The sequence below is a fragment of the Lissotriton vulgaris genome, chromosome 6 (genome assembly GCF_964263255.1).
Source record: "Lissotriton vulgaris chromosome 6, aLisVul1.2, whole genome shotgun sequence".
Taxonomy (NCBI): Eukaryota; Metazoa; Chordata; class Amphibia; order Caudata; family Salamandridae; genus Lissotriton; species Lissotriton vulgaris.
In genome coordinates, this window is record NC_141694.1 from 1,671,270,666 (window position 1) to 1,671,285,031 (window position 14,366).

Below are 14,366 nucleotides of genomic sequence, written 5' to 3' on the forward strand. Positions count from 1 at the left end.
TAGAAAAACACTAAACACTATTTCTTTATTAAGACAGGAGGATAACAGTACATGACGCCAGCGGTTGATTTCTCTCTTTCCCCCAACCCGCTGTCCCCATTTTATTCTCAGAAAGGAAGGGCAATCAATAAAAAAATTCCCCTCAGTTTTCAGGGTTATGTATTCATCCATCTCTGCAGTGCAGAACTATGACAAATGCCTGTGGCCAAGATTGCTAAAAGCATTCCACACATCACCACATCCCACTCAATACCAGTGCTTAACCTCACCTGTATTCATCAGAACAGCTGTCAGAACTAGGTGATAAAGTGAAAGCACCCGCCTAACAAGGCTACAAGCCTTACGCCCCCAATTGGTCCACCCCATGTAGGACAAAATTACACGTTGCAAGGATACGAAATGAAAAGAACTCACATGAACTAACATTTGAAGGGTTCTTATTCTGTTACTAGTACTATACTACTTACATGGACACCACGGTTTAATACAATGAGCAATCCTAGAGCTCTGCACTCCCCTTTACTGTACAGCTATGGTTTGAGATACTCAAGCATAAATATAGTTCAATGTCTGCAAAAAGTATTTATATAAAATAGATTAGTACCTTTGTCATTATGGGACAATTTTAACCTGTTGTCCCGGTTCAATACCTCTTCGGCCCTGTTGCAAATAAAAAAAACAGAGTTAACGTGCATATTGCTTTTTGGTTGGTACTGACAAAATGTATTACTTTCAACGTTATCAAACATACATACTTGGCCACTGTTGTGAATACTGGCTGCCCGTTTTACTGCAGATTCTGTGCCTTCACTGCAGAGCCATAAGCCAGAACATTATTTTTAGTACTAAACATTTGAATAGAAAAATCCTGTACACATGCATAGCTAAGAACGTCATTCCTTTGATCACCCGCCACTTGAAGGATGTCAGTCTCAGCTTTCTTCCTAATGAAGCAAAAATTTGCCAAGGGAAGTGCTTCCCAAACGTTTTAGAACCACGTTCCAATTTTTAGAATGACAATCTTTTGTGACCCCCCTAACTTTATTAGACATGAGCCAGCAATGTTTTAATGTAAGTAAGGCATGGTAGTGCACGGACAGCACATTTTGCATTGAAATGGCCACTAAATTTGCAGACATACAGCTTTACCGATAAAACTATAATGCACACAAATGATAGTGTGGAAATTGGGTTTAATTGAATATTCATCATTTGTGCATCACCAAGTAAAGTGTTGTGATTTGTTCTGATCCTATGAAAATTTTTGCTTCCTTCACACTTCAGATTTTTTTTTTAGGTCTCGCCTGTCAATGCGGTTGCGCATTGAGCTTGCGAGAGATATTGGGGCTTAACGAGAGCTTAACCATCGGGCGATTTCATGCTGTGCCCATGAAAAGCAAGGCTCAATGAGCAAGCGCATTGACCTAAAAAGCGCGTGCACATGAAAGACAGCCATCTGTGCCTCACTTCTCCTCCCCCCTAATTGCTTGCACTTTCACGGCCGCCAGGCCGTGAGCTACATCAAAGGGTTCCGCTGCCCCACCCCGCATCATTGCCACCAGCTTTACTTGTTTTTACTTGATCCTAAGGCCAGCCCAAAGCCGAGCCATGCAATAAAAAAAATTTACTCCCACAACTCTTTACTGAAAACTGTTATGATCTAAGATTACAGGTTATTCCGAAGGTTTTCATAAGGGGTATTTCTTGGATTCGATGGGCACGCTTGTTTCTGTAAGACCTTCAAGAGGACAGGGAGTCGCAATATAAAACGAAAGTTGTTATAATCATCTCTGTCCACAAAGGCTATTTTAGGTCTCGTCTACAGATGGCTTTAGATTTCTCACAAGCTTCAACAGTTTTCCAACGCATAAATATGCTTTTCGTCAGTATCGTCATCCTATGGCATGTTAAAGTGTCATTCACATTTCATTTTGTTTCTTCCCACCACATAAGGGAGCAGTGGTTCAGTACAATGAAACCATTGACACACTTCACAGCGAGTTGTGCATTTCCACCTTGGCTGCCCTGTGTTGGTGCCCACGTGGCGCCCTTTGCCTCCCTCCAACTTGCTCCCTTAGCACTGCCCCGCCCAACGCTGCACTGCAAATCCAACCACCCACCAATGAACACACCACACGCCCCCCCCAGACGCATCCCTTTGACTCTCCTAGAGTCGCCCCCGCTGCCCCGTCCATCTCCTCACTTAATTCCGATCTCCGCCCACCCCATCTCAGCACCGCCTGCAACCCGCCTGTTCTGCTACACGGAAAACTTTATTTAATCATTTTTTTTCTACCCCGCCCGGATGCCTGCCAACCCCCCCCCCACGTCCTGCGCAAGAGGGCACTGAGTGGTGCCACAATCCCTCACTCCCCTTTACCTCGCCCACCTCTTGCTCGCCTTGCACTGCACCATCCCCAGAGCCATCGGGAGCCCCTTAATGGCCGAAACGTTCTATATTACAACGCTATGCTTCAGAGCGGCCCATGCGGCTGACACCCCACCTCACAACCTGTATCAGCAGCCCTCTCTTCTCAGACTGCACCACCATTCAAGCCGCCACGAGCACTTCAGCTGCCCGCATATCCCCCCACACCCGGACCTCGACTGCCCAGAACCAACCCCCAATCGCACCATGTCTGACCCCTACCGTCCAGCGCAAGCAAACCAAGGATACCAACTCCCCCTCCCATCTTTCGACACCCCTTTCTGCCGTCGATAGTCAAGTGATAAATTGCAAACGTTAAATCTAGTACCATTATAAATTACAACAAATATTATGTCAGTATTAATTATTTAGAAAAATTCAACGCCATTGGGAATTGTCAGATCAATACATGTAAGACAGGGAAAAGCTAAACATGTACCTTTACTAATGCTATAGGTGTCACATTTGCTACTTTTATAACTATTGCCTTTTCAAAGAACAAAATTAATATTTTTATTATTAGAAAAACATAAACATAACTCAAAACATAATTACATTTCCACAACACCAATAGCTCAAACTTTTCTAATGCGAGACCTATTGCATTTTCAATGCTTGTTTTTTAAACGGCTCCTTATTTTGCTTTTCTAACTTCTGATTGTGTACAGTTAAGTTACAGGTATTTACATTTTGTTGTGTGTCACAAAAAATAAATACAGAATTTAAAGGGAATCTTTATTTATTGCTTGGACTTTTGCGACCCACCAAAATTCAGCCCGCGGAAAACACTAGTCATGGGGAAATTGGGCTAAGGGATACCAATTTAGGAATCTGTACAATGAAAATGTTTTGACTGGTACTACTAGTCCACCCTACCCCTTCCCCCACCCGAGAAAGAAATAGTTTTAGAGCAAGTGTACCCAGTAATGTCCAGCAGACAGTTGGCAGCTATACACTTATTTTAGCAAAATATATTTAAGGCAGCCTGGCAAAATAGACATAGAGCCAAAATACTAAGTAGTGCTTACAACATATTTGCAGCCCAGACAGGTACTCTATAGCTAACCTACCATATGCTAGAAACATGAAAGCGCAGCCTACGCCACAATCTCGGAACAGATTCCTACTAGTGGTGCAAACCATAACTTAATTCAGCATTATAGACTACAATAATAAACACTGAGAGTAAGGTTTGTTTTGGACAATTTCTTGCCAGGAGACCACTAACATCACACCCATCAAAATCCAAAAACCCTTCTAAACAGACTGGCCTTCATATAATCCAGGCAAAATCTATGACACCAAATGATGTTTAGCTCATGTAAAGCATCAAACCTTGAAAAGGAGTTAGGAAAAAGAACAAGAGAAAGATCCGATTGTTAAGAAAAGTTGAAAGGATGTAGGGCAACATTAAGGTTGATTCCACCTCAAACTTTGAATGTTCATATTCCAAACATGAAAGGACTAAATAATGAGTTTCCTAAAAGGGATTTATAAGTAACACGGGAGATTTTAGAAATACCAACAGGGGATTAAGACGGTTCCCATCATCCATCTGAACACCAGACCTGGCCACGTGAACTACAGAACAACCTAAAGAAAATATACTATGCATTTGCTTTGCACAGGCTAACCTAATCAGAACCACTTGCACATTTATTTTTGCCCCATCGTGGAATCATTCCACTAACAATGAATGTAATTTCCTTTGAAACTGTCTCAGTTGGCTCTAAAGCACATTAATAATAAAAAGAAAACAGCAGCAAAACTTTACCTTGGAAGCCACTTTTAAGTGGTTGCCAAAAGAAAGAGGGTCTAATCTCCGTGACTTATGCCTGTCCAAACAAGTCTGTTGTAGCAGCCAGGACTAGATACATTACACCGATCAAAACAAAATGTAATATAAACTCTTTCCAGAATAGGATTTCCCTCTGCAAAGCTCCACCTAATGAATGTGTATGTATTAATATGTACAACTTTTTAAAATCATTTTAAAATTTATATTAGATTGATAATTGTATCGGTAGAAGTGTAAATTTTATTGTCAAAAATGTGTTGTTCTCGGAAGAGAACTAAATCACATAAATTATTTCAGAATTTCATCTTGGAAGCCAGGGTTCTATATTTTCACTGTCTCACAATAACTGAGTTGGGAGGAGGTCCACCATTAAAAGAAGGAGCCAATGGCATCATGCAGCACTTACGAGAATTTCAGAATTTCAGTGCTACATGGGTGATATAGAAAAGACGGTTGAATACAGCAAGACAGATGACCCCAGTCTGGGAAAAAAGGGCCCACAGGGAGAAAAATCTTGCTCAGTCACAATACAGACTGACTGGACTTGACACTAATATTAAGTTTCCATATAGCAAAGTTTAGTCCTCAGAAGGAGAAGTCAGATTTGAGATTCTACTTGAGGGTCACAAGAATGCACTGACTGTCTCCTTTCGCGGTGTTCAGCAATTAAGAGCATCATAGTGATGTATACCTAAAATGTTGCACAAATGTTGTAAACTAGCATCTCCCTGAAATTCACCAATTTAATTCATATATAAAATTATGATCAGTTTTCCAAGATAGTTTTTCTCTGAAGAGGAAGTATGAGAAAAAAGATTTTGGGGCAGGAAAGATTGTCTTCACTTGCAGAATATTTGTTAGTGGAAGTTCATCTTGGAGGACGTCAACTGTCGAACCTCATCCATACGCAAAAGAGGAACAATAGGTTCTGTGTTTACTGCAATGGAGATCATGACTGATCTAAATACGTACTCTAGTCATCAACTAAGTTCAGCTGCATACAAATCTCAGACAACAAGATGCACGCAATAAGAAGTATTTACACTCAGAAGAACCCTAGACAGTAGGCTTTGCATAATATCTACAGGGTATCAAGAGTGACACCTGATCAGATTGTGGGAGTCTTGCATTACTACAGCTTTTAAATAATATGTGCCACAATTTTGTGCCCAGTATGGCTTCAGTGAATCGAAGACATTGGGACTGGACCAGAGAGGACTTTTCAATGCAGACACAAGCAAAGCTTGAACAAGCTTCAGAACCACAGGGAAAAAGTATGATGCACTTAAGAACAGTCATGTAGCCAGTAAGCCATGGGCCCTGGTGCAAAAAAGGAAATTGGTCACCTGGCTTTTGTAGGAACAGTGAAATACAGCAATAATCAGGATTCTGTTGGCTTCATCAGGCCTTTGGGCCCCGGTGTCTTTGCACCTGCTGCACCAATGGAGCAAGGTCTCCATAGCCAGTCATCAAAATAAAGGGATGATGTAGAAGACATACCAACTTGAGAAATACTGTCACCAGCACCACAACCATGGTGAAGAGAAGTGGTGCTCAGCTCAGAGAAAATAAGGAAAACATGTTTTGGTAGGTCACACCCCTGCAACAAATTTCCTCTCAGACTACGATAATATTCCAGACTGGTTGGGAAACAACCAGTTTAACCAGATGTGATTAAGGGGTATACACAAAACTCTGCTTCTCTTCCACAATAAACAAACATGCTTACTGAGGACTAAAGTCGAGTTGCCCAGAGGAGAAGGCTTGGTGACCTTTACACTTCCTCATTCAGTCTAGGACATTTATTGAGCAAATGGTACATAGCACACAAACCATTATCCAATGTTAGACCTAGCACCCTTCCCTTTGCATTATAGGTCCAATATGGGACCTAATATTTTCACAGGTTAATGTGGCTGACTGGCAACATCAGTCAAATTAACCTGGGTAAGGTTAAGGGAGGATGTTCAACAACCCCATCAAGGAATATTGTTAGCTTTTCCAAAGGGCCAAGGACATTTTTTCACGCATCCTTGATCGGAGCGAAACAATGAAGAATGTTTGGGCAGCTGTAAGGAGACAAAAAGGCTCTACGGAAGAGCTCCATGTTTTATAACCAGTATTCTGCTCACACAGAAGAATGTGTATCTTCAAAGGAACAAAAAAAATCTAGAAGTAAAAAACTAATTGTAGCGACAAGGGAATCCCAGGCCACTTAAAAAACAGTAAGGATTAAGCACAGGATCCCTATAAGAGAGATCCTCCCCCTTTCCTTCAACATACTGGATCCAGACCAAGTCTTTGAGGATACACTTAAAACTCTGGCATCGGACAACATATCTTTCTGTTCATCAATCTGTCCAAGTTGTCCAAATTTAGGAACGGTTTTCTGGTTGTCCACAGATGTCAGCCAGACAGATTCTAGACACAGGTGAAGGGAGACCAGTGGCACAGAAAATGTAATAGGTTGGACTGCTAGGTACCATAAAATAATCACGACTGTCAAACAGACACGTACAAAACAATGAGAAAGTGTTGCAGTGCAAAAGAAGAAACTGCCATTGAGGAGCAGTAATCTCAGATGTCTTGGCCACACCTCTTGAAGCAACAACAGATCAGAAGGTGGAATGCCCCCACCAGGTCCCCTAGGGGGGAATCCACACACCAGAGATCTAGACTAAAATACTGATTTAACATTTGTCTTTTTTCTCAAATCTTAGGAAAAGAAAAGCTACCCATCTGAGCAGAGGTACTGGGGGGAAAATGAATGAAGGGGCGAGAAACCATCCCTGTATTCATCTACCTCAGAACTGGGAGCAGCCATCATGATCTGGGAGCAGCCATCATGATAGAGGAGCAGCCTACTCAAATGTGAATGAAGCGTCATGAGCCTTGTGTTAGAATTTGTACTGATTAAATTGACGGAAATTAAAAGGCACCATTGATGGGCTCTCTTCAGGTTAAGGTCTAGAACCTTTAGGCAGAGAGTGCACTAGTGAGCAAACATCTGCGGCACTGGGTTTAGACATCACTTCAGAAGAAACTGTACACACTTTTGAAATGCCAAATACACAAATAAATAATCCAGCACACAATATAAACAGATGTGATCTGAAAGACACACAGGTACTGACCGATAAGGATAGGATAGCAAACTGTTCTACATACTTTACAACCCATCAGATATTCGCATCCATTTTAGGTGTTTAGTAACTTTACATTTAAATAGTATTAATCAGGGCAACTGTGATTTTCTTTTTCCTTTTCAATAGACTCCCAAATTAATGGATAAAACAGAAGATAATAATAATAAGCATCTCTTAAATCGGTAACACATTTCATAACGGATATTTAACCAGCAATTGCATAGCCAACACTCAACTCCAGTCTATCCAAATCTCATACTCGCATGATACGAACCTCAAACGAACATTGTAATTTCACAGATTTTAAAAGAAACTGGTAAGCCTTGAACCTCAGGCAATTTCAGACGCTTGGGACATACTTACATTTTCCAAATAATTTGGAAGTCTGTTGATCATCAGACTGATAAGAGGGCAGTACACTATTAATCTTCTATTGTAATTTCATGAATCTCAGATACACAGCGAACAACAGGACCCCAAGAGCCATCTTGGCAGGAGGCCATAGTTTTGGTTAGCAGTTGTATCAGTAGCTTACTAACCCTTTTCCAAATGGTTAAACATATCAGCATCCCACTACTTTGGACAAGTGTAAAGGAATAAAAAAAAGCCCTCAATACCAAGGCAAATGTTCTGCTCAGCCCTTTTCATCCAAATGATTCATTTGAACGGATCTGGGAAAGGTGTTGCTTGGGTGGCCATTTAGGAGTTGGATTAATGAACTATTGCTGCAGTTTCCCTGGTACTTTTTTTACTGTGACTTTTATCAAGATATACTCAACTTCTCATTACCCTAAAAGTATACTAAAAAAGGTTGACGCAACACAGGTACCACATTTAAATCAAGCATTTGGCATGGCACAGTGTTTTTAGGTCAACGTCCCTGGCCAATAAGAGGGAAACAAACATAAAATAAAAAATCGCTAGCACAAAATAGAAAGACTACAAAGCACTCTCACATACACTGCCCCCTGCATGTAGGGCCAATCAATGTAGTAGAACCTTTTACCAGATTCTCACATTCCTCCCAAATGTAGACCATCACTGAAATATGCAATGCGAGAATCAACTCAACCCTCACCATTATAATCCCCATCTTGGCTAAACTTAATTAATGTTAACCATTCCATTACGCTATTCCTTAAATTAAACAAATAGAATTCAACACTAGAACTCCGGTCACTGCTGCATCTCAGGACTTCCCTACATGGCCAAAGCTTTAAAATGCGTGGAATCTACAAACAAGCATTTACAATGCAACGGTTTCGCCTTTGCCAAAGTTAGAGCTATTGGCATTATTATTATTATTATTATTGCATTTCTTATATAGCGCCAGAATCAACCCCCGAAGGGGTATCTCCGCGCTTGCCTTGGGAACCCGTCCTGGTTTTTCCCTGTGAGATAGCCCCTATAGGGCATCCCCAAGGTGAAAGCCAGGCATCCCGCCGCGGGGGGCCGTTGTGGAGATTAAGCAAGCTTAATGCCCAGAGTTGCATAGTGTGAACCCATGATTAGGTCAGGCACCGAAGCGAGAATTATCGAGTCCGTGGACATTTGAGCTCAACACCCTGCTGCGTCGGGAATCGAACCCTGGTCCCGGGTCTGACCTCTGCTTCAGGGTCTGCCTGCTCTAACCAGTGAGCCACACTTCTCCACATTGTAAATGACAAATTGTTTATTTATGTGTTGGTTTTGAAAACAGATAAATACATGGCATTGTCATTTACAATGTCAATAGCTTAATCGTTCGCAAATGCGAGACCTATTGCATTTGCCCCCACACACACACAGCCACACACAGAGCCACACACACACTCACACACACAGAGCCCCCCCCACACACACACACAGCCCCACACACACACACACACAGCCACACACACAACACACAGCCCCACACACAACCCCACACAAACACACAGCCCCACACACACACAGAGCCTCCCCCACATACACAGATCCACACACAGAGCCCCCCCACACACACAGAGCCCACCCCAGAGCCCCCCCCACACACAACACATAGAGCCCCGATTGCATCTGAGAGAAGGATTTGGGAGTCTGCGGGCGGCTGCGCCACAGATCAAAGTCTAGGTGAGCGCCCCGGCCCAGAGGCCATGGAAATGACAGGGGAGCGAGTATTCCAATGAATATGACACCCCCCCCCCCCCCTCCAAATTTCACTGACAAAAAAAAGTCTAGGCTGAAAGTGAAAAAGGAAAATGGCCAACTTTCATATCCAGTCTTTCTTGTCAAGCTGGTTGCCCTAGCCCATGGGTCTCCAGCTGTTATCTCGGGAGCTTCTGGTAGCTTGCCAACACATTTTAAGCTCTCCAGAGTGAAGCTCAGCCCAGAACATCAATCAGGGTGTTTATGCACTATAAAGAAGATAGCACTGTTCATCTAAAGAACGTTAGAGTGGTAGCCAGCCAAACCGAGGGAAGACTCATGCTAAGACAGAAGCACACACTGTGTTGGACGCAGGGCCTTCAGTATGACCGTATTTAACCACTGTAAAACTAGTAAAGTCACAAGGAGATTGAAAATGTTGTAGACCACACTCTATCAGTCTTACTGTGTGATTAGGAAAGATGGGGCCCAGCAGTAGCCAGGGCTGGAGCCACCTAAGTGTGGGCTGGCAGGAGCGAGAAACAAAGTGTGTGAGTTGGGTCCATGATCAGTGTATGAGCTGATGCGAGCAGGGGCTGTATGCAGAGCAGAGATCCACTTCCAAGCCTCGCTGTGCATGAATGTTTGTCTGTGCATACATGTGTGCATGCATGTGCGCACACTTATGTGTGTGTCTGTTTGCATGCATACTTGGCATTGTGTTTCTCCTTGATCTAGAGTGCCACTCCGTGGTAGCTATGCCTGTTGTAAAGAGCTACCAAAATAATGTGTTGCTTCTCATCCTACAGGGGTTCATCTCTGTCAACATTATGTCCATTCCGGGCATCATAGTGTCCCATCCATAATAATCATCATCCTTAACCTTTTGTGATCCTCCTTGGTCTTGTTGTGTGTACTTTGAGTCATTCCTCACATATTGCGAGCAAGCCCGACTTAATTTTTGGCACCCCTGACATAATGGTGGCTGCACCATCATAATAATGGGCAGGCCTGAAGTGCTGTGAGCACCCTGCCCGGTACGATGTAAGCCTTGGCACAGTGTTTGCCTCTGATATAATGGTGAGCATTTTTGGCGTATTATTGGCATCATAGTGAGTATCCACGGCATGTGTATTTAAAGCCTGGATATTTGAAGCAAATTCGGACAATGTGACGTATTTGTACACGCACGATACATAGTGAACACTGACAAGGTATTCACTAAACAAGATAAAACTGGTATTTATTTTAAAAGTGGAAATTAGGTTTCTTTCGGAATATACATTTAGAAAATGTAGTTTATTTTCCAAAATGGCAAAGTTATTTGATAGTTATTTTTTATTTTCAGAAACGGACGTGCTGATAAAGACAAAATGGTCTGCATTTCCAAAGCATATTTAAAGCTGAGAGTTGAATGGTAATTCAAACTGAGTTGGGGAGATTTACTGCTGGGCGTGTGCTGCCTCAGGTCTTTTTTAATTAATCATGTAGAGGCATTGTACATTGATAACGTATTTCCTTCTGCTGGTAACTCAAACAGAAGCCTTTGGGTGGTTACTAGTATACTGTTTACGAATATGGTCATTATTTCACAGTGATAGCAATGAGCCCATGAAGATTTTCCTTGAGCAGGAGCAGCACTCATTATAGAAAAGCTTAGAGCTCTTCCCTAGTCTGCCAGAATCCAATGAGTCAGGAATTATAATGCCCTGCACACCTTTGCTGGACCTGACAAGACAGAAGCCCCACAGGTCTGCCCTACAGGCAATAAGCACCCCACAAGCACTTCTCCACATTACAGAGATCAGCTGTCACGTAACTATATAGATTCGAATGCTCCATTCATACACTCGTATTCACTACACTCATTTTACGTGGGATCACACATCAGGAGGATACAAGCACAGTCTCGCAATTCAAGAACGTGTTCCACATCATTCCTCGCCAAAATGCATTGCTAGCTTCAGCTCGAGCCCACAAAAACGTGCTGAACTCTCCTACCGCTCACACAAACAATCACACAGATCTACAAATGAGATGACCATAACACCCGGACTAGACGGCAGAATTACACTTATTCTTACAGATAAACTAGGATAAAATGTCATGATGTATTTGAGGTTACGCAGGGCTTTAAGTGGGATGAAAAAACTAGGGGGTCCCTCAAAGGGGTGTGGTCAATGTGATTAAGGGTGTAGCTTAAAACACGTAAACAAAAAATCTGTGTTTAGCACAGTGTGCCGCCGGACTTGTATTTTGCTGTTCCTGTCATTGCGTCCACGGTCCAGATATATGATACAAGTCACATCATACCTACAAGTCAGGACTATTGGCATTGTCAATGGTTGGTAGTTGCAGAAGATAAATAAGCAGCAACTATGGCTTGTATAGAATATTGAAAACACTTCCACTTAAAGCCCTGGTGACACCACGGCAAAGTTGCTGCTCGTGAGTTTCAAAAAGAGAAGGGAAATCCGCAGAGAAAATGACTCTTAAAAGGATTACCCTTCCTCTACATTGATGTGCTTGCTGTTACTGCACTATGGGAAAAATGCGGACCGCCTGTGCCAGGGCACAAAACAGAGGCCGATGGAGACCAGTTTCGTGGCGCCCTTTAAAAAACTGCAGGTGCTCAGACCCAGCCCCCTTAAAGCTCTGAGGTTACGCATTTTGTGATCCCTGGATGTCCCTGAGTAGACAGTCAAATAAATGATGCAGCGTTGCGTACTGTTGGGCCCTGGCTCACTTTAATTTTCCGAACCAAGTAAAAACAGTGCAAACATTTTTATTCAGTAAAAAAAAAAAAGAACACCCTTGTTTATACGCTTCATAAGATGGCTGCACCCTAAGAAGAAAGTAAACTGTAAAATGTGCTTGTGAAAGAATTGTGCTTTGATGTTGAGTGCAGGCCGAGCGTGCTGAGTTGCAGTACCCTCTCGGGTTGAACTCTCGAGCCCCCTCCCCTGAAGGGATGTTTTGTTTCCCCGTGAAGCCTCTTTGTGCCTGAGATCTATGCCATCCTGGCTGGACTCTGTGGCCCAGCGTCCAACGCCAGCAGCGTCCTCCGAGGGGAGGGGCTGCTCGGGGTGGAGTGATGTAGTGGCGGCCAATGAGAGTGCAGCTCCGGGCTCCTCGTGGAGCCGCATTTGCATACTCTGTGTGGGCTCTATTTGAGGGTGATCAGGGGAGAGGAAACAAGGTCCTCAGACACGGAAAGTGCAAAGGCTTTTAACTCTTTGTATGCCCCGCGTTTTTTAAATAACTAGGAAGGAAGCTCTCACGAAATACTGGGCGGGCTGTACCACACATACAGGACGGCTCTGGTGCGGCGTGGCCTCGGAGCGGGGGCCACGGTGCAGTACGCTCCTGGCGTACGACTCGTACCTGTGCAGCTTGGGGCAGCTGCCTGGCAATTGGGTCCGTAGTATGGGCTGTACGGGGCAGACACTAGGCAACACAATTCCAGGCAGTACGAGACGTACGGAAGCCAAGTAAGGCAGTACGTCTCCAGGCGGCTCAACTTGCGGTGCGGAAGGGTACGCTTCAGGCGTACGCACCGTACTGCTTCGGGGCGGTTATCGTTGCGAGTCTCCTAAAACCTGTGGGAGGAAAGCTGCGTGCCTGGGCTAAGTCTGTGGCATTGCACAGAAATAAAAAGAGTTGTCGTTGTCGACTGAAAGCACAGCGCGCCCTGTAGTGATTCGGGGGCGTGTTTTTCGTGCTCTCCCCTTCCCATTGGCTGGAAGGTAAAATTCCAGCCAATGGGAAGAGGAGAGGGCGGGACTTAAAAAAAGACCCAGAAACGCCCCCGAATCGCGTTCTGACGGGGAAAGAGTGATTGACAGCCAATCTCTTCCAATGGCTAGCCTCCATTTATGGAGCCAGCCAATGGAAGACAGAGGCGGGACAAAGCCCCATACTGTAGGATCATAAGATTTCGCCTGGGCGAGCAGTGCTTCGCACTGCTACGGCCAGGCGAAACGTAAAAAAAAGTCTACTATAATGGCTCTAACCACACCGGGGACAGAAACACAGCTAATCATTCAAGGAACTTCAAGCCACCCTTAACCAGCATGCACTTTTACCGTTTTGGACCTTAAAGGCTTTCAACACTATACACCATAGGTCCCTGAAGTTTAGGTTGAATATGTGAGCTCTCCATCTTGCCTGTGTTGAGTCTGTTGTGATAGTTACCAAGGGAGTTGGTGATTTGAAGGATTTTCCAATTTGATACACTGTCTCGAGGTTCCACCAATCAGGGCCGGACTGGCTGTAGCGGACACAGAGCAATTCCCCGGTGCGTCGCATGTGTGGGGGGTCGGTTTGGGCCCCCAGGGGGCCGTTTTCGTTACAGGGCCGTTTTTGCAGCATAGCTGCAAACTCGGCCCTGTAACAAAATCGGCTGAAAACCGGCCCGGGCAAAGAGCTCGGCGGGACCCACAATGCCCCCCCCCCCGCCTCAAGGGGGGGGGGGGTGGGGGGGTGGGGGGGAAGGGGGGCCGGCCGAGCACTTTGCCAGGGCCGGTTTTGGTTCCCAGTCCGGCCCTGCCACCAATGCATTTGCTTCTGCACCTTTTCTGTAGCAACCATCAGATCGTCCCAACTCCGACGCTTGTGACCATTGTTGCTGCCACTACTCATGTAGTGATCACATTTTTGATCTTTCATGTGGTAATAGAGGAATGCATGAGCCCATCATTCCCTTCATTTTCTCCACTGTCCTCACTGTTAGATGTGGACTCTTCTGGTAGCGATGACCCTGGTCTAGAATTCCCTTGACAGTCTTGTCCATAGGGAAGTCCTTTGCCATTTATACATTGAGAATGGCTCCGAGAAATGTCTTCTTCCTCTGTGGTTTAGTTGATAATTTCTCATGGATGATGGAAAC

General features: G+C 44.1%; 1 protein-coding gene across 1 annotated transcript in view; it reads right to left on the minus strand.

The window, feature by feature from the left end:
- The window catches only part of NEK2 (NIMA related kinase 2), a 216,246-nt gene that overhangs the window by 7,370 nt on the left and 194,510 nt on the right, over positions 1-14,366 (minus strand). The window contains exon 8 of the mRNA XM_086927845.1: positions 605-660. Coding sequence (XP_086783971.1) covers positions 605-660 — 56 coding nt within the window. The remainder of the gene's footprint in view (positions 1-604; positions 661-14,366) is intronic.